The sequence below is a fragment of the Corvus kubaryi genome, unplaced genomic scaffold (genome assembly GCF_017639235.1).
Source record: "Corvus kubaryi isolate FWS band 111438036 unplaced genomic scaffold, C.kubaryi_AGA036_p1.0 37391, whole genome shotgun sequence".
Classification (NCBI taxonomy): domain Eukaryota; kingdom Metazoa; phylum Chordata; class Aves; order Passeriformes; family Corvidae; genus Corvus; species Corvus kubaryi.
The window spans coordinates 1,507,825-1,525,934 of record NW_024581130.1 but is presented as its reverse complement, the minus strand read 5'-3'; the positions used below and the strand labels follow the sequence as shown (position 1 = coordinate 1,525,934).

General features: G+C 39.8%; 1 protein-coding gene across 3 annotated transcripts in view; it reads right to left on the bottom strand.

Annotated features, from left to right (window-relative positions):
- LOC121669290 (SAM domain-containing protein SAMSN-1-like) overlaps positions 1 to 18,110 on the bottom strand; it is an 82,610-nt gene that overhangs the window by 5,252 nt on the left and 59,248 nt on the right. For all 3 annotated transcript variants that reach the window (XM_042038030.1, XM_042038031.1, XM_042038032.1), the window contains 6 exons: positions 12,416 to 12,487; positions 11,674 to 11,829; positions 9,574 to 9,694; positions 8,011 to 8,162; positions 5,686 to 5,892; positions 4,518 to 4,668 (listed from right to left, as the gene is read on the bottom strand). In XM_042038030.1, the coding sequence (XP_041893964.1) occupies positions 4,518 to 4,668; positions 5,686 to 5,892; positions 8,011 to 8,162; positions 9,574 to 9,694; positions 11,674 to 11,829; positions 12,416 to 12,487 (859 nt within the window). The remainder of the gene's footprint in view (positions 1 to 4,517; positions 4,669 to 5,685; positions 5,893 to 8,010; positions 8,163 to 9,573; positions 9,695 to 11,673; positions 11,830 to 12,415; positions 12,488 to 18,110) is intronic.

Genomic DNA, 18,110 nt, shown 5'->3' with positions numbered 1-18,110 from the left:
CACCCTCAGTGTAAAGAAGTTCTTCCAAGGTGAGCTGAAACTTCTTCTATTTTAGTTTATGGCCACTGCTCCTTGCCTGGTCGCTGGGCCCCACTAAACAAAGTGAGTCTTGAAGGATGAAGCCAGACCTCACAGGCCATGTATCACCTGTACCAGTTAGACCATCTAAGTGTGAAACTGAGATGAGAACTCACAAAGCATCAAACTCAGAAAGGAACATTTTGAACCACTTAAGGGCAATAATTCTTGAAAAGGACACAGAGAAACCTGAAGTGGTTTGTGCAATGCTTTGGGCATTGAAAAGACTAAATATTTGTGGATATTTACAGACATGCAACTTAAAATGCTGCATTCACTGAAATCAGTGGCATAGCTTTTGTGGGGGGGAAAAGTTACTGAACTGATGTGAGAACTTGCGGTGAGAACAGAAATGAGAAGCTTCTTTTTTTATCTAAAATCTGGAAACAAACAGATGTGCCTGAAAAAAAGGTGAAAAATACTAATATTCATGCAAGGATGAGCTTCCTTGGGAAATCTGGCAGTATTATGTCCAGGCCAATGAGTTGTACCACAGTACAGAAAGGGAGACTGTCTTTGAGCACTGTTTGACCTTGACACGATACTGTGTGATCCCATGGATTGAAAGGGACTGCCCAGTGTAAAATGACACTCTTCGTGCCTGATTCTCACATAAGGAATGTGACTGAGAACTGAAAGTCGAGTCCTTATCTATCTCCTATCTTGCTGTCCACGTACGATAAATAAAGAACAAACCTTATCTGGTATTAGTAGTGGAATTTAGAGTATGATCTGCACTTAAATATGAAAAGTAAGCTAAGGAAATGGATTAGGGGAGATAAGTATAAAATATTATCCCCCAAATTGCACATATTCACCTTTTGGGGTTTTTTCCATAAAATGAACTGTATGCACATATCCAATGAAGTCTCATTTTTCTTTAGTTCAGAATAGCTTCGGACTAGTGTCACCCACTGGACTTCAGGGATGAACCTCTTGATTTAAATCATCTATGTGAGAAGGAATCAAGCCTATTTTGCACACACAAAAACGTGTGTCCTGGGAAGCGGTCAAGAAAAGAAGTTCCAAACTTCTTTTTTTACTTTATTCATTAACCATCCAGCAACTGCTTCACTTTAAAAATAGCATCATACAAAAGCACAGACATCCATCTCCTGTCTGGAAGCCATCTGGGAGAAGAATGGAAAGTTATTAAGAAATACTTTATGAAAAAGCCTTTTTTTTTTTTTCTCACAGACATGAATTAATGGAAACCAAGAATTTTGCCCCAAATATATAGGTCTGACCAACTTCTAGAAAATCTAAAAAGATACCTGAGAAGGGGGGAAAGGTCATGAGGAGCTTACAAGTCCTTGTAGTTCTAGGGTAGCCTTGCTGCATGAAGTACTTGAAGATGATGAATTTGGGCCTGGACTCCCAGGAAAGTTAGAAAGAAGATAGAGCAATACTAGGAAGGAAAATTCTGCTTAAAAAACACTATGTGGTAGCATTTGCTAAATAAAAATTACTTTTTTAAATTCAGGGTATAAGATGGGTAAAATTTTTTCTTTCAAATTCATTCACTGTAAATCACATGTAAGATTAAAAAAATGGCACTGCCAGAAATCCTGTATTTTGCATGGTTGTAGGCAGCACATAATGTGGAAACTACTGCTGCAGGTCTTTTGGTTTGAAAACTCAATAAATGTTTATTCTGCAAAATGAATTATACACCACAACTATGTGTTATGAAGAAATTACTTAGTATAACATACAATAAATATCAAGAAAAAGCCAAGAAATGAAAAATGAATTTAAAGCCCTGTAAAAACCTCTGGACATCTCACAAGATCAGATTTCATATGAAAGAAATATGAAATCTTGTTTTACTACATTTATAGGAGGATCTAGTAAAATGAGGCTGTGTTCCAGCACACTTGGCTGTTCTGAATAATAGCAGAGTCACAAAAACTCAGAAACCCTTGTATTTCAACTCTGGGCCATACTTGACACTCCATCCATTAATCAAACACGTGCTTCATGGAAGCATGAATGGATTGCAGAGACATGGAAGTCTTCCAAGCTCTGTGAGAAAGACAGGCTTAGAACAGTAAATACAGTCTATGGCCTTAGCTTATTTTTTCATAAAGCAAGAAAGTGAACTTTTTACCCAGAAAGTGCTGAAATTCTATCTAGAATGCTCTTGGCCAGTAAACAGATTACTTTGTAGCTGTGGGTAATTATGCAGCTCACTTCTAAGCAGTGCACAAAATCAATTTTAATTAAAAAATCATTTATGCTGGGCTGAGCCCTGCCCATTTAGGAAAAAAAAAAATATATTGACCCAGGAAAGTTCAGTCCAGATGCAGAATTCACTTTCACAGTAGCACCCAGCTCTTTCAACCCAATTTTCCAATCTGATTGACAGAAGGACAAAGAGGTCAAATGATTCGTACGACGCATGTGGAGCTTATCCCCAAGATCATCTTGACGCCCTGTCTTTCGTTATAACAACTTAACAGATAGCTTCTATCCATTTTGGTCTTTAGTATCCTCCTTTCTAGAACAGGTTGTTCAATTCTGCCCCTACCAGTCATGTGACAAATGCTCTGATCCTTTTGCAACCAGACAAGGCAAGGATTCAAGAATCAAACTAGGTCAGTATTTACTCATGGCTTACCTTAAAGTATACACGAGTCTTACAAAACTCAGCTAGACTTAAATGAATGCTTATAGCTGGTATGACACAAAAAGATGTTGTGGTTCTGGTCACTGTGAGCATTCATAAATTCTGGGAAAATTATTTGATTGAATTTGAGTACTGGAAAGATTTGCTATACCTATCTAAAGGGCATGTGAAACAAATATTCATTTCATCTCTTGAAATAAGGCTACAGTGCCATCACTGATTTTGAAGCATGGACCACTTTATAAGATTTAATGTTATTATTCCCAGAACTGTTACAAGATTTTGAACTATTAGACTACCATGCAGATAACATCAGGGACACTGTTTTGCCTGGAGAAGTGACTTAATCGTATGCTGCCAATGTAAGGAGAACCTGATTTGGATAATAAAGGTAAATTTATTCATTTTCAGTGTATGGGACATGTAAGGACCTTGTTAGGTTTGGTCCTTGCACAGGTGTATGTAGAATATTAAGTGTTAAGACACCTTCAGAAGAAAGGTTCAGTACTGAAAGCTGCTTGCCCTGCTTTTTGTTACCCAGCAAATATAAACAGCAAACCATATTCTCACCACTACAGAATAGTTTGGCTCTCGTGTGGTCTGTTAGAAACCACTGTGTTCCAGTCTGGCTTTCACACTCATGCACAAGTGCAATCTTGCATTTTTATTTTCTGTATTTCTGGTTTTAAATATTTCAACATTCACAACAAAAGGTGCAGAAAGCACAGCAAGGCTGGTTTCCACAAAAAACACACTATACTCACTATATACATTTTCAGAAGACTTCCAGGTTGATCGCTGCAATAAAACTCCTGCAAAATGTAACCCTTTTTTTTCTGGATTCACTCTTTCAATCGCTGCTTCTACGTAGACAGCCCTTCAAGAGTTCTTTTCAAACCTGTCATCTCACAAAGCTATAGACCAGAAAGAACTTCTGAACCTGGAGGGCAAAGAAAACCTTTCTAATGCCACTCCAACATGTTTGCAAGAGCCCTACCTTCCCCTGGAAGCTGAATAAGAACAGGAACAACTGAATGTACAAATGGGGCCCAAAAAAGGCCCAAACATTCAGCAAAAAAACCTGAAAGCTGCCTACATACTGAGGAGATAATAAGTGGATGCCTGACAAAAATTGGTATTAAAATATCTCAGGAAGACATTGTTTTTGCTTCTCTCTCTTTCCTATCCTTCTCAACAGGAAGCACACATCTGATGACATGACTGCTCGGCATAGGGGGAGTATGCACAAATGTTAATGAAGACTAAACACCTCCTGTTTTAGCCGAATGTCTAATTAAGTAGATGCTTAGCTGTAGTTTCTACAGAATTGACATCAATTATTTAAAAGTCGAAGTCAGACTGGAAATACCATTAAAATATCATGAGAAAATGTTTTTTTCTGTTCTGTATCCTAGCTTTTCCACTCCCCATGAAAGGAACAAGTAAAGAAAACAAAATGGTGATCAATATACGTGCATATACACATCCTGTATGTTCAGCTTTAGGAAGCTCACCAGAAACACAAGTTAGATTAATTTTGAGAGAAGAATGCAAACCAGCTACAAGTGTGTATATATATATATATATGTATATATATTTTTTTTTTTTTTACAACACTTTCCTACCAAAAAAGCTAATTTGGATAAGGATTTAAGTGTGGGATGAAGTGAGGGGAGAAAAAAATTTGTAATTATCTGCAGAATGTTGTGTAAAAAATTAAAGAAAATTCTTTACTGGAGCTGTTTGAAATAAGCTCTGTTTTGGTTGAAATATTAGTGCATATGACTTTTAACAAAGCTTAAACACTTACTGTCACAGTCCTGGAGATTTTCAATTGCTGATAACAATCTTGCCCTGTCATCTGGGTTCGAAATATTTAATTCAATCAGGTGGCTTTCCTGTAGATCCTTTAAGTCCTCTAGAGTTTCATAGCCATTTAGCAAGAGGGTTGATGCATACTCCTACAAAAAGAAACAAGCAAATTCTCTCATGGAAACAAGCACTATGTTTACTGGAGGAAAAGGCACAATTTCACTTTTACTTTCTGGCCAGGATGAAATGGGCTCCGTTCTCCAGTCCAATTGACTCACCTTTGGCAGAGATGGAGAGCAAGAGGGGACAGAGGCAGACACGCCTGGGAGTCCTCCTGGCCATGCCAGCATCTGTGCCTGAACTCCATAGCACAGTCCAGCAGCAAACAGGACCAGGGCAGAGCTCTATCAGAAATTATTTAATCTGCTGAGTGTCTGGACTTTTGTGGGTCACTCCATGAGTGTCTCCCACGCTGAACCCAGGAGGGCCTCTGAGGAAAGGAGTGCTCTGCCCTTTGCACAGGAGGAGCCCTTCGATACAAGCAAGGGGAGAAGCTGAGGGAGCCCTTAGCCCTGCTGTGTCACACATGGTCCCCTTGAGCTGTGTGTCGAGTCAGTACAAACCTCTGTGCATGCTCCAGGGAAAGGAATGTTTGCATCAGCAGCAAAGCAATTACCCTTATTAAAAATGTTACTTGTAAATCATGACCTCATTACACTTTGACACTCAGTCAAGATCTAGGGTTGCAGAGAGAGAGAAAGGCACAACCTGAGCACAGTGCAAAAACACTATTGCTCCCTAAAGATCACAAGAAATTAAGAGCACAAATTCTCAATTTTGACACTGGAGTCAGACTTCAGCCTTGTCCCTGAAGTGTGGCCAGAGCCACACATCTCCTATGCTTAGGGACACGGATGCAGTCAGGCTGACCTGACAAGTCACCAGTGTCCCTCTGAGTGGAGTCTCCTAGCTCAGCCACATGATAAGGTAAAATGCAGTTCTATAAGCCACTCACATCAGATAAAAGACAGACACGAGGTTGCTTTGCTTTGCTGACATCAAAACTGCTGAAACCTTCCTTTCTCCTCCTGCCTGTAAATGACATTCAAACCCGAGCGCACAGAAAGGGAACGTTTCAAGTAGAGCTGGGAAATGCGTTGGCTGACCTGCAGGTGGACACATTCCAGGAGCTCTTGCAATGTTTTAGGCTTGGTCCTTTTGCTTCTTCTGTGTGGGTTTATCTTTCTGGGTGCAGCTTCTTCTTCCAAGATAATATCCACGTAAATGAACTTGAAATTTCCTACTTTGTTGTTCAGCATGCCTGTCCATATGCCCATGGGAGTTTTGCAGATGATATCTATGATGTCTCCTTTCTAGAACAATAAAAAAAGCACACCACTTCTTGTAAGTCTGGTTTGTCATATGTAGCTTTTCCTCTATGGACCAAAACCAGCACTAATCAGTGAGAAGTAACTTCTTTTACTTACCTAGATTTAGTGCCTCTACTTTTATAAAATCCCAGGAAATAATTACAGAAAATGGAGCTATTTCTTGTCTCTAAACCTTTGCAAAGGAGAGGTGAGCATAAGCAGCCCCTCTCACTATTTTTGTGCTCCACTTGGTCCCTGAAAAGGGATATGGTTTCATCAGCAATTAACTTTTGTCATGGCCAGTGGGCATAGATTTGGCAAAAAGCAAGGGATTACTGTAAGGTTATTTTCAAAATACGTGCCAAAGCATTTACAGAATAATCTTATTATCTAGCCTCTCAAGGGTTGTCAAAACCAGATAGCTGATCTATGTGAAAGGTGGACTCTTATCCATTTTACAGTAAAAAGCACTGGCTACATTTCTCAAAGGTAATAACGAACATTAACTCCCTTAACAAATATGAGTGCTAAAAAGGGTGACAACACAGCTGCTTCAAGAGGGCTTTTTGGTAAAAGTGTTCACAGCCACGCTGTGGGAACCAAGGTCTCAGCTCAGCAAAACGATCATTCTGAGTAATTCTCATAGTAAAAAGGCTCTTACAAAAAGTCATACACCCTACACAACTTGCTCCCAGGACCTCAAAAATGAGCCCTCTCTTCTTGGCACATACACAGAAAGATGTTGAAAGCCTTTAAAGAGTTATCCAACAAATGCCTACTTAATTTGGGATTCTGTTACAGTTAGAAATCAAACTCAGTTTGTTAAGATGTGTTCACAGCTCCAAGACTTAGATCTTTTCTGGTCTGGTCAAGGAACAGCAAGTCAAGTAGTCACCCTAGTTTTGGTACAAACCCAAGTACAAAATTGACTGTGAGCTGGTGACCCGGTTTAGTCAGAATATGGGGCTCAGAGCTGTGAGCACATTTGAAATGGAAACTAAAAAACATTTGTTTAAAGCTCTGTAAGCACATGTTATTCTACAAACTCATTCAGGCTCAGGAGCTTCAGATGTGGATGCAGATCAGGATTAGGCAGTGGCTCTAAGCCAAGCTGAAGATACACTTTGAATTCAGACTCAGGGTACTGAAATTTTGTGTGATAAGTATGGGGGATTTCAACCCTAAGTACTAGTTTATAATTCCGAAATACACTACCCTGGGGACTAAAACAGAAACCTACATGAGCCAGCAGATATTTGCCATTTCATGACCAGTTAAATAGTTGAAACAGTTAAACTGTATTAAAAGAAATGCCCTAGATGTGGGTGGAAGTGGGGGGCAAGTGCTGAAGACTGCAAGTACCAGCAGAACAACAGCTCTCATGTACGCCAGAGACGAGGGGAGCAAGTCTGTGTGAGATACAGGTGAGGATTTGGCAAAAAGAAGAAGCTGGGAAGAAGAAAGGAGTCTGAAGTGTGAATATAATCTGGATATGGAGGTACTTAAAAAGAGGGAAAAGAAGTCCAGATTACAGACATGAGTAGTCTGAAGGGCTGGGCTTTTTTTAGTAATGTTTAGCTGGGCCCCTGTTTGTTGCTCGTCTTCCTCACTCACACAGCCCAGACACCCCTGCCATGTCTAGCCTGAAGAAAGTTCACAGTTCAAAGAGAGGCTTAAAGAAAAGTTTAATGGAAAAGCAAGCTGTTTATATTAAATGCAATGGGTGCCACTGAGCTTTGGATATAGCCTAACTGTGACTTAGAAAGCTGGGGAGACATCTTCACATCCCATGAGACTTTACTCTTTCTTGCTACAGACCTGGTATGTGGGAAGCAACATACAAGGTTGCTTCTGAGGAAAGCTGGGGTATGTAGATAGATACTATGAAGAGGTTCCTACCTGGAATCTTTGCCTTAAAAAGCCTTTAGCAGCACTTGGCTTTGCAGTCTTGTGTGAACTAAGTCCTTACAGAAGCATTGTGAAACCAGATCGGCCTTACTTTTAGAGTGTTCCACATGCTTAAGCAGTTAAAAATTCATTATTAAATGTATTATTTACATGTAAAAAATGGTCCCTCTGGCATTGTTAGTGGGAAAGAAGGAATTCTGGTGGTTGTCTTACCTTGATTTTCAGTGAGTCAGTGTCATAAGGACTCGGTGTGAAGTCGGTGTGGACTTTGGCTCTGCCGCAGAAGGGCCCGTTGTAGGGGACCTCGTCGTCAAAGCGGAGGCTGTCCCTGTTGCTCGTGCCATCGGAGCAGCTGGTCACCCCACCTGGGAGAGAGGCAGCTTGAGAGACCCCTGCACCAAATGCCCAGACATGCAACTCTGCACAGCAGCCAAGAGGAAAGTGTTCAAAACCACAGAATCAGAGACAGAGCATATTCTGTGTGGGTTTGACACGTCCCAGGATAACTACATTCAATAAAAATCATGCTATAAGAGACAGAAGAAAATGGGTAGGACATCTTTCATTAATATCTTCCCTACAGTAATCTTTTTCTGGTGATGATGCTAATAGACTACACATTTTACTTACAGACTTTTTGAAATATTACCTCTGCAGATTAATAAAATGTACCCTAAAAGTGCAATTTAGGGAATTAATTCTGCTGAACTTCTCCTGTTTATTCAGAGAAATGAAAACAAGTGTTGTAGAAGTTATTTCATTTCATTCCAGAGCTAGCTGAAACATCAAAGGAACCTGCATTGCAGAGGGAAATTTTAATCTTATCAACATTTCTGCCTGTCATTTTATCCAAGTTGAGCAATAAAATATCAGCAGAGTAATTCAAGCAAATTTGAGCAAGCTCTGCAATATCCCATCCAAATATGTTTTTAGATAAGAGCAGCAGTGTGTTGGAAGTAAACTCCCATATACGATTTTCACAAATCACGTCACAGAAAATGATCATAAAAATGGTTTTGTTTGAGGTGATTGCTTAAGTGCACAGTTCCATCTCAGGGCCAGATTAACTCTAAGTGCAAATGGTCTGGACTGCAGCTCCAGTCTGCACTCAGGGCTCGGGTGGTGCCTGCAAGGTGGCACAGCAGTGTCACCAGGGATAGCTGTGGCCTGCCACCCAGCAGATGTCCACAGCAGAGCAACACAGAGAGAGGTGGAGGCACATTTCTCATCAGAGACTCCTCTGCCCTCCGGCTGAGACCACCCTGATGGGGGAGGGTTTTCAGTGGGTTTCTGGTGGGCTGTGTCTCTCTGCATCATGTCCCAAAGCTGCCAGGTCAGACCCACATCCCGCACCATCTCAGAGAGACTTTGTCTGCCTGACATCCCCAGGGCAAAGGATGAACTCACAGCCAGTCCACCAGGAGAGGATGCTTGAGTGGCTGCACACAGTGATTGCAAACCCAGCACTATAGCAGTGATAACCCCACAAAAATTTATGGCATATATACCAGCAATATCCCCTATAATTTATGTTATTTTTTTTCTTCAGTTAGTATTTCCACTCTTAAAAACACTCAAGTTATTTCTGGAGAGATGTATATCTACCTTAGCTGCTACCCATTTAACCAAATTACACTTTCGTCTGCCAGAATGAAGAGCTCTCTACCATCACATTTTTGATCACCAGCTCTGATTCCACAGACATAAGCAATAACTATATTGATCCAGTGACTCAATAAGATGACTCAATAAGAAGTATAGGTGTCTTGTACTTACTAGATGAGCTCTGGCCACTGTTCAGACTATAGAGACTTTCCAAAGAGTCACTGGTTTTCAGGGAGACCTTCTCAGTGTGCGTTCCACCACCAGGATCACTGTCATCTTTTCCCTCTTCATTCTTTAACACAAAAATAAAATGTTAACCCAAGAAACATATTTTAGAGAAATATTTTTTGTTTGTTTGTTTTAAAGCATCACTGGAGATTATCTCATCATTGCACTTTATTAAGAACTACTTTGTGAGAGAAAGCATTTTAAAAGTTGATGCCTGCTACTAACCATACCCAACAATCACCCCCAAGTATTTTATGATCTTGGAGAAATTCCCTGTCTTGTTTCTGTCCCACTCACTTCATCCCATCCTTGTTCAAACAGATAAACTAGTAAGACTGCAACACACCATGGGAGCTGAAAGCTTATAACAGGAAATTAGTAGGCAGCCTGGTAAGATTTTGTCTGCTTGTCTCAGAGAAGGAAATATAAAGCTCATTTCTGAAAGCAGGTGGTGAAGAGCTGGCTGACACAGCTGTGTGTTACACTGAACTTCTGAAGATGGTGGTTACTTGGTGGCAGGCTGGGGACAGCATGCACACATGTAGGGCACTGGTGTGTTCTAGCAGCGTGCTCACCACGCTATCCAACATACACCCTGGCCTCAAAATCCAGTGCATTTCAGAATTAACAGGTGCATGTTTCTCTCACAAAGTCTAATGGTGTATGAAATTGGCCCCTTGAGTTTATATCAATAAATCACACCTCAGGAATCACAGCCTATTCAAAACAATAAGATCCATATTTCAGTCACATTTAAGTTAGAGACGATGTAACAAATGAAATAGGGATGATCTTTTAAAGGGAGGGATTTTTCAACGGAATTCATCATGTTGCCAGTGGGTGTGATATCCTGATGCAGCTGAAACTTCCTTCAGCACATTGTATTTGGGGAAAAATTAATTATTCACCAGTTAGATGATGAAGTGAAGCAAAGATAACAGTGCTTGCATGAAGCAGAGACCCACTTGGGTACACATCAGGCAGAGCACTGAAATGAAGAACTATACTGGTTTTCAACAAGAACTGTGCTTGTTACACCAGCCAGCAGCATAACCCACTGATTAATCAGGAGGCTGCTATTGATTGTCATCAACTCCTGCAGGAATGAAGATCATGCTACATGTGTGTCCAACCAGATAATCCATTGAATTTCTGTCATGGGAATTGTGGCTTTAAATGTGCAGAAAGTAAATATAAAAATATAACAAACATAAAGTTCATTGATTGCATTTTAGAGAGAAAAAAAAAAAGCAAACTAAACTAATGAAATAGGGATCCTTGTCTTGGACCTCCAAAAACTATTTAAGGGTATCCTGTGAAACATTATTTTCTACTTGTGAGGTTCCTCATTTATGTTCCTTACTTACTTGATATTGACACATGTGGGATAGGATGCAGACTAGCTAGATTTTTTTAGGATTGTTAAGTGTGGCAAGTTTTTTCCTTATGTTTTTAAAATTTGGAACTTACACAATGTACTGAGAAAACAGGGTTTGCAGTATGTGCAAGATTATGGTTTTTTATGTTTAATAAAGATGGTTTCACTAAGATTAGATAAGGTAGAAGGAGATAAGGCATATGAGTTGGAATTATCTAGGATGCTGGCTGACCTTTACAAAATGGACTTCAGAAATAATTCTTGAATTGGAAGATAAATTCTTCTAATGAAGCTTTTTGTAAACTGAGTATCAGATTGATGATGAGGTTCAACCAATACTCCCTTGTGTCCATATGAGGAGGTTTTTTTTTTATGCTCATACACACATGCTCATACAAATGTTCCTTGAGGAAAAAGCAAAATTAAATGATGCAGAACTCCTGTGACTCTCTTGGGCCCTTACTACGTGATTTGTGTGTACACTAAAATGCACATGAAGGAACAGGTACGTACCAAAAGCTGGCTTAATTCAGTATGTGTTGTTACCCTGGTTTTATGGTTTGTCACAACTGAGGACAGTTGAAACATGAATAGAAAAAAATGCACATAACATGTTTACTTCACATGTGTTTTCAACAAACGCGAGGCTCTTAGGCTGTATTTACCATCTCCTCAGAGAGTGCCTTGATGTATTTTTTACCCATCTTTTTCTTCATGGTAAGTGAAATGGCTCTCATCTTCTTACTCAAACTTCCTCCATTGTTTGCTGCTTTGGTTGGTACTGCTTCCCCAATGTCACTTATTGTCTCCAGCTCAGATACCTGTTTTGAAAGCAAAAAGTAATCAATAACTCGGCACAAAAATAAAATGCAGGATATTGAAACAGGAATTACAGGGACATATTAAGGACACTAACACAGTTAGCATGACAAAATTCAGTCACGGCCATTTGCCTTGGAATTTGTGTACCTAAACAGGTTGGCAGCACAATACTCTATGTGTGAATGAGAGAAAGAAAATATATTTTATGGTAGGAAATGTTGTTACCCATTATTAATTGTCCCTAATGCAAATTAGAATTGAGGCAATTTTTGCAGAGGTCTTGAAAACAAAAGTGAGACATCTGTGGGTTACTTGTAAAGTGCTGGTTACTTAGGGCATGCACCAAATTGAAGTGCACTTCTTTGTGGTTTTTTTTATAAATCGTTTCTAATTTTCACATCAAAGTGCCAAACTTTAGGTGTGAATCTCTTCTTCATTTTGGCAAGGCCTCAATCACTCAGACAGATCCAGGTACACAAGCAAAGTTCTCAGCATTGTAACATTTACACAATAGCTTCCCAGTGCTTTTGCATAACTGTCATGGGAAAGTGAACAGCAGAAATTTAAACTTTGTGTTCTACACACCTCAGCTGAATCATCTGTCTTTGATATTGAGTGATGCCTGAAACGGTCGAAGCTTCCAAAGCTGCTCGTGCGCTGTAAAAGAAGAGAAGACAAACCTTGACTCACTGGTGGTGTTTTGCTTTGTTCTAAGAATTAAAACTGTCAAGCCACCTGTTGGTGTCAAAATCCCTCCCGTATCAGTGGTCCATGAACTGCTACATCCAGCTAGAAACAAACTAAGAGATGACTGTAGGGCAAAAGAAATGGTGACTGCACAGCCAGAAGTAGAAAAATGAGTAAGAGAAACAATATTGCTTCAAATACTAACTAGGCAATGGATATGATTATGAGTTCTTCTACATCTGTTTCACATCACTTATGTTATAGGTATGTAAATAGCCATGCATTATTTGCAGGTAAGAAAGACTGTTGTTTATGAGTTTCGAGGAAAAGGTATTTTCATAAATATGATACAAGCGATAGACTTGGGTTCGGTGGTGTAAATTGTGGCAATTTGTACAATGTACTTTTTCAGCTGGGGAGGCAATTTATGGTTCTTTACCATCAGGAACCAGCAAGGACTGCTGAGGATTATGAATACATCTAGTCCAAAATGCACACAGAGGGAGTAAGTAACAGAATAATCAGGCAGGCCTCATGCTTTTCTTCCCAATTTTCCAATTAGAAGGTCTGATTTTTAAACATAAATGGGTACAATTTTCCGCTGTGCCATAGCTTTATTTTGCATAACAAAGCTGCATCACCTGAGCTGTGCATTAAGAGACAGTGAATGGATTGCTCTGACTTCCTTCTAGTTTTTACTCTTTCTGCATGTGGATAAATAACATGGGAAGCAGGGAAGTGGCACAGCAGATTTTGACGAGTGAGGTCATACAGAAATAGCATGCCCAGGCAGAGCTGCCTGACACTGCACTGCCCATGGTGGCAAAATGAATAAAATTGGCATTGATGACAAGTCAGGAGTCCCTTTAAGTGTGGCGCTAATAACAGCCAGAATTTGGACATCTATCCACTCTACAGCATCTTCAAGAGCTTGTTTTTATGTCTTCACCAATACTCACAGCTAAATCCAGAATGACTTGGGGTTTTTTAAGTACTTCCCTCTTCTATCCTAAATGAAAGTCTTTAATGCAGTATGAGAGTTCTTGAGCAGGGTTCACTATTATATATGAGGCAATATAATCTCAGACTATTTTTGAGTATTCAAAATCCCCTCTGGAGGAAAAAAGCACTGAACTAAAATAGCAAACCACAAAATAAATACATTCTGTCTAATTTAATAAGTAATTTCAGGCTATCTGGGCTACAGCTTTCCCTGTACTTATTCATCCTTTTACCTTGCCTATGTGATTTCAGCCAAACTAGTTCCTTGTTCCATTGATTTCTTCCCCCACCCCCAGCCACATGAGTCATCTTTTCATCTCCCCCAGGTTTCTAAAGCACCCACTGTGCACTCTTCACCTGGCATCTCCAGCTCCCTCCTTTTGCTGTCCATCCAGGAATTTCACAAGCCTCAAAAGGCCTGTGAGCTCCCAGCTTTCCAATCTTCTCCACCAGGCAAGAATTGTCATGAGGCAGCCTCAGAAGGAACAGAGGTAGATCATCCTTTGGGCAACAAAAGAGGAGCAAAGGAGTGTTTTGGGAGCCAGTCCCTTTGCCTGCCTTCACACTGCTGGCAGACTTAATGGACCTGCTTCCAGAGAAGTTAAGGAGAAATTCCTCTTTGATATATTTCCCTGTTTTCCCAAACTTATTTATTAAGCAACTCTGCCACCTCTCCCAAAAAATGAATGTGGACATAGCAGTGGGAGAGGCCTGAGGACAGTCAGATGAAAGAGGAAAGTGTACCCATATTTTTGCTCTCTATTCTAAGCAGTGCAGCTTAAAAGAAAAATAACATCCTTTTTCTTTTTCTTTTTTTTTCCCTCCTATATTTCTGGGCATATCTAACCTGAAAAATATTTCCAGCCAAAGGTTATTTGAAGAAACTGACCCAGATTTGTGAATATTTTTGGATAACTAGAGTGACATTTACTATTCACTGAAGGAAGAGGAAAAAAAAAGACAAAAATCACACAGCTTTCCTCTTAATTGTTTGTAAAATCTCTGTTGGCTAAATATTGTGGTTTATTGGTTTGTTTTTACATTGTGAAATTGAAAATTACAATCTGAATTGTACACTTAATTTTATCTAAAATTCCCATCAAGAACTTTGCTATTAAGTAGATGAAGAGCATCCTGTGACAAGGGGTTAGCTCAATAGTATGATATAAAAACACAGCCCTGAGGATTATGGTTCTATTAGACAGGATTAACACCTTTCACTAGCTTGTCAACCCAGCCAAATGTGCCCTGCAGCACAGAGCATGAGGGAGAAGAAGGGAGCCTGGGATTCACAGCAATATTTGGAAAGTATAAGATTGTCTCAGCAATCCCTAAACATACACTGACCTTTCTGTTGCATTCCATCACTTCAATATGTCTAGTAGGAATAAGTGTATATTAAAGTGCATATGTGCTGGAAATCGTTTAAAAGGAACAAGAGGGAAAACATTGTTTAGTGTTGGTCTTACCTATAAACAGCTTGAGCACAGGGAAATCAGTTATTCTTTTTTGACCCTCGAAACAACCTTATATCCTACATGAGCAGGAGCCTTGGGCTATTTTGTAGTGTACTTCAATGTTGCTTCATCCGTATTAAATATTAATAAGGGTTACAGGATGATTTCCACTGTTCTAGATAATGGTCTTGCTGCACTGGAGAGCACTGAATAGGGCTGCTTCAGCAGTTCTCTACTAACTTTTTCCATTAAGTAATCAATAGGCACCACCTTTTAAAAATGTATCCAACCCCATTATACTGATAACGAAAAGCAGATTTAGGAGCTCCTGGCTGCAAAGGGAATGGGACTATTACTTCCCATAGTGTCAGTCACTGCATTAGTGTCAGGGAACACCTACTTTGTGAAGATATGGACAGGCCTTATTTCCAGGTGAAGGGAAGCTTTTAAAGTAAATGCAAAGCTACTATAGGAAAATTCACTGTTGACTTTTGATAACAGGATTCAGCATCCTATAAAGTTAGGTGGTTTTTCTGGCTCAATTCATGCAAGAGCTACTCAGGGATATGTTAAGCAAATACGAATTTGCTCAGTAAAATCTAATGGAGGCATGGGCAGAGAGAGAAACAACTGTGTTTTCTCAGACAGGGACTGATCAAATAATTTCTATAAATCAATGCATTGACTTCCATCTCTTCCCGTTCAGTATTCCAAACTAACTTAATAGAAAATATCAAAGATATATTTAAGTATTTGAAAACCTTCTTCCATTTTCTCCTATATCATTTATTCCCTGAAATTTAGGAACTTTAAATAATCCTTTTAAAGGGATAAGTGCTATGTAATTGTTGTTTATTTTAATTTGGACAGTCTGCAGTTGATTGTCTGGTTTGTTGGTAAATAGCCTATAATTTTCCCTAGAAAATAATATGCTATGTATGCAAATAGTAAGACAACAACAACAGGTTCTGCAATCCATGTCTTTCTGTTACAAAACATCCTTCCCTTGTAGGACATATCATAGGAGAAGTAAGTTCTTGTCCGTGAAAAATTAGTCAGAGCTTCCCTGTGTCTAAGGACAACCCTTGAGCCAAAACTGACTGCAGTTATCCTGCTAAATAACCATTATGGGAGATATTCATCCCATATTTTTCTTTGGACAATTCACACTGCTCAGCAATCTGGTTCCCTGCTGTCAGAAATTCCGGCCCATTATATTTTGCTTCAAGTCCTATTCAAAATATCTTTCAAGTCCTGCATGTTGCAAAGGCTTTGTACTGACCCTCTCACACAAGTAAATCTCTTCAAATTCCTCCATGCATTTTAATTTTTAGCTTCCATTCATCCTTAGACTACCCAGACCATGTAAGCTGTATAGGGGCAAACGTGGTCACTGGAAGTAATAAAAAGGGAACTCAGCATATTGCTCAATTTTCTTGACTGCCACAGACACTTGTCTTCTTCCCTGTTTTTTGAAAGCAGCCACAGCAGCTCTCAAAAGAACAGCCTGTTCTTGCTGCTCTGATTGATGGAGATAAGTGGAGATCAGGATTTGATTCATTTCTTCTATTCTCTGATGGTTCTACTCCCTTCAGAAGGTGGAGACCACTCTGAGAATGAAAGAGTTACCAAGTAGGGATGAGTATTTCCACTCTGCTATCTTATCTTCTTGCATAGATAATCAAAAGAATTGTCTCCTACTTTCCCAGATGGCAAGATAGCAATTTATAGCTTTTGGGATGTTCTGTGGAAAAGAAAAACCCTCAAACCAAACACCACCAAAAAAATCCTCACTTCTGTATGAAGAATGAGAATTTGCATAAAAGATTAAGCAACTCTCTGAAGGGTAAAGGAAGCAATGAAAGAGAAGACATCATGACCTCTCTACTACAGGGAATTTTTTCTATTTACACATTAGTTACACATATAGAACTTCTGACCACTAACCGACACATTAATATAACTTTATAGCCCACATGAAACACGGCCTAAACCTTGCACTTCACCAGTCAAAAGCAATAAAAAAGATACAGCTTGTTCCTGCTAACTCAAATAGATCAATCTACTGAAATGGCATTTTTAACTGGCTTAAAAACGACTCTATAAAAGACTGGTTGTTATTGTGGCCTGGTGTTCAGTAGCTGCATGGAGGTGGGGAAAGAGGGGAGCAAAGTGGACTTTGAACAGAACTGCTGCCATGAACACCCTAATTTTAACAGTGAAAAAGGACTGGAAAAGAAAAGCTGAATTAAAAAATGAGTTAATCATACCTAACACTCCTCCAGGTGAACAAACCACGGTCTCCAAAGTAAACACTAAGCAGCTGTTTTATCAGTTCCTCTATCTGGTACCAGCCTCGGTACCTACTGACACAAGGCACGTAGTTCCCAATAACCCAGTCATGCTTGCCAGGGGCACCTTGCACTGGGCAGATGCTGGGGCAGCTGAGAGCAAGGGCAGAGCTGCTGCTCCTGCAGCTAAACGAGGGTGGGATCTTTTGCAAGGTCTGTAAGTATTCCTCTGGAAGGGGGCAGCCATGTAGGACATCTGAGCAATGAGGCAATTTCGTCTGGCAAAAAATGGGCTGTGTTGATTAAACAACTTTGTGAGGGACTAAATAAGGAAGCAATTTAGGAAACGCCAGTCTTAACACTCGGAAAGTTTTGTGCAAGTGAGTGTTGCAAAATGTGCGAGGGGGGGAAGGGATCTGACTCCACTTTCTTTAAATGCACATTGACCCTGAATTTTGAGCACTGTCGTTCCTGCCCAGTTGCTGCAGAGCACTCTCAGTTCCCAGTGAGAAAAGTCACTCCAAGTGCTCTTCTGGCAGTCTGTCCAATTCTGGGAGTGTGCACACAGGTATTTGCAGTAATTATGTAATTAAGACTTTATTATTTATATGACATTTAATTAAAAGTGACTTTCAGTGGCACACAAAACCATGAAAAGAAAATGACTTTAAAAGAAGGTTAAGGATGTGTGACAAACTCAGAGGAGCTATGAAAATGACAGTTAAGGATTTGGCATGATGTGCACTTGCACCTCCCTGCTATCCTTTTTTTACCCTTCATTTACACATGGGCCGAAACACCGAGGGATGAGCCTTGAAATCCACCCTCCACAAAACCGTCTCT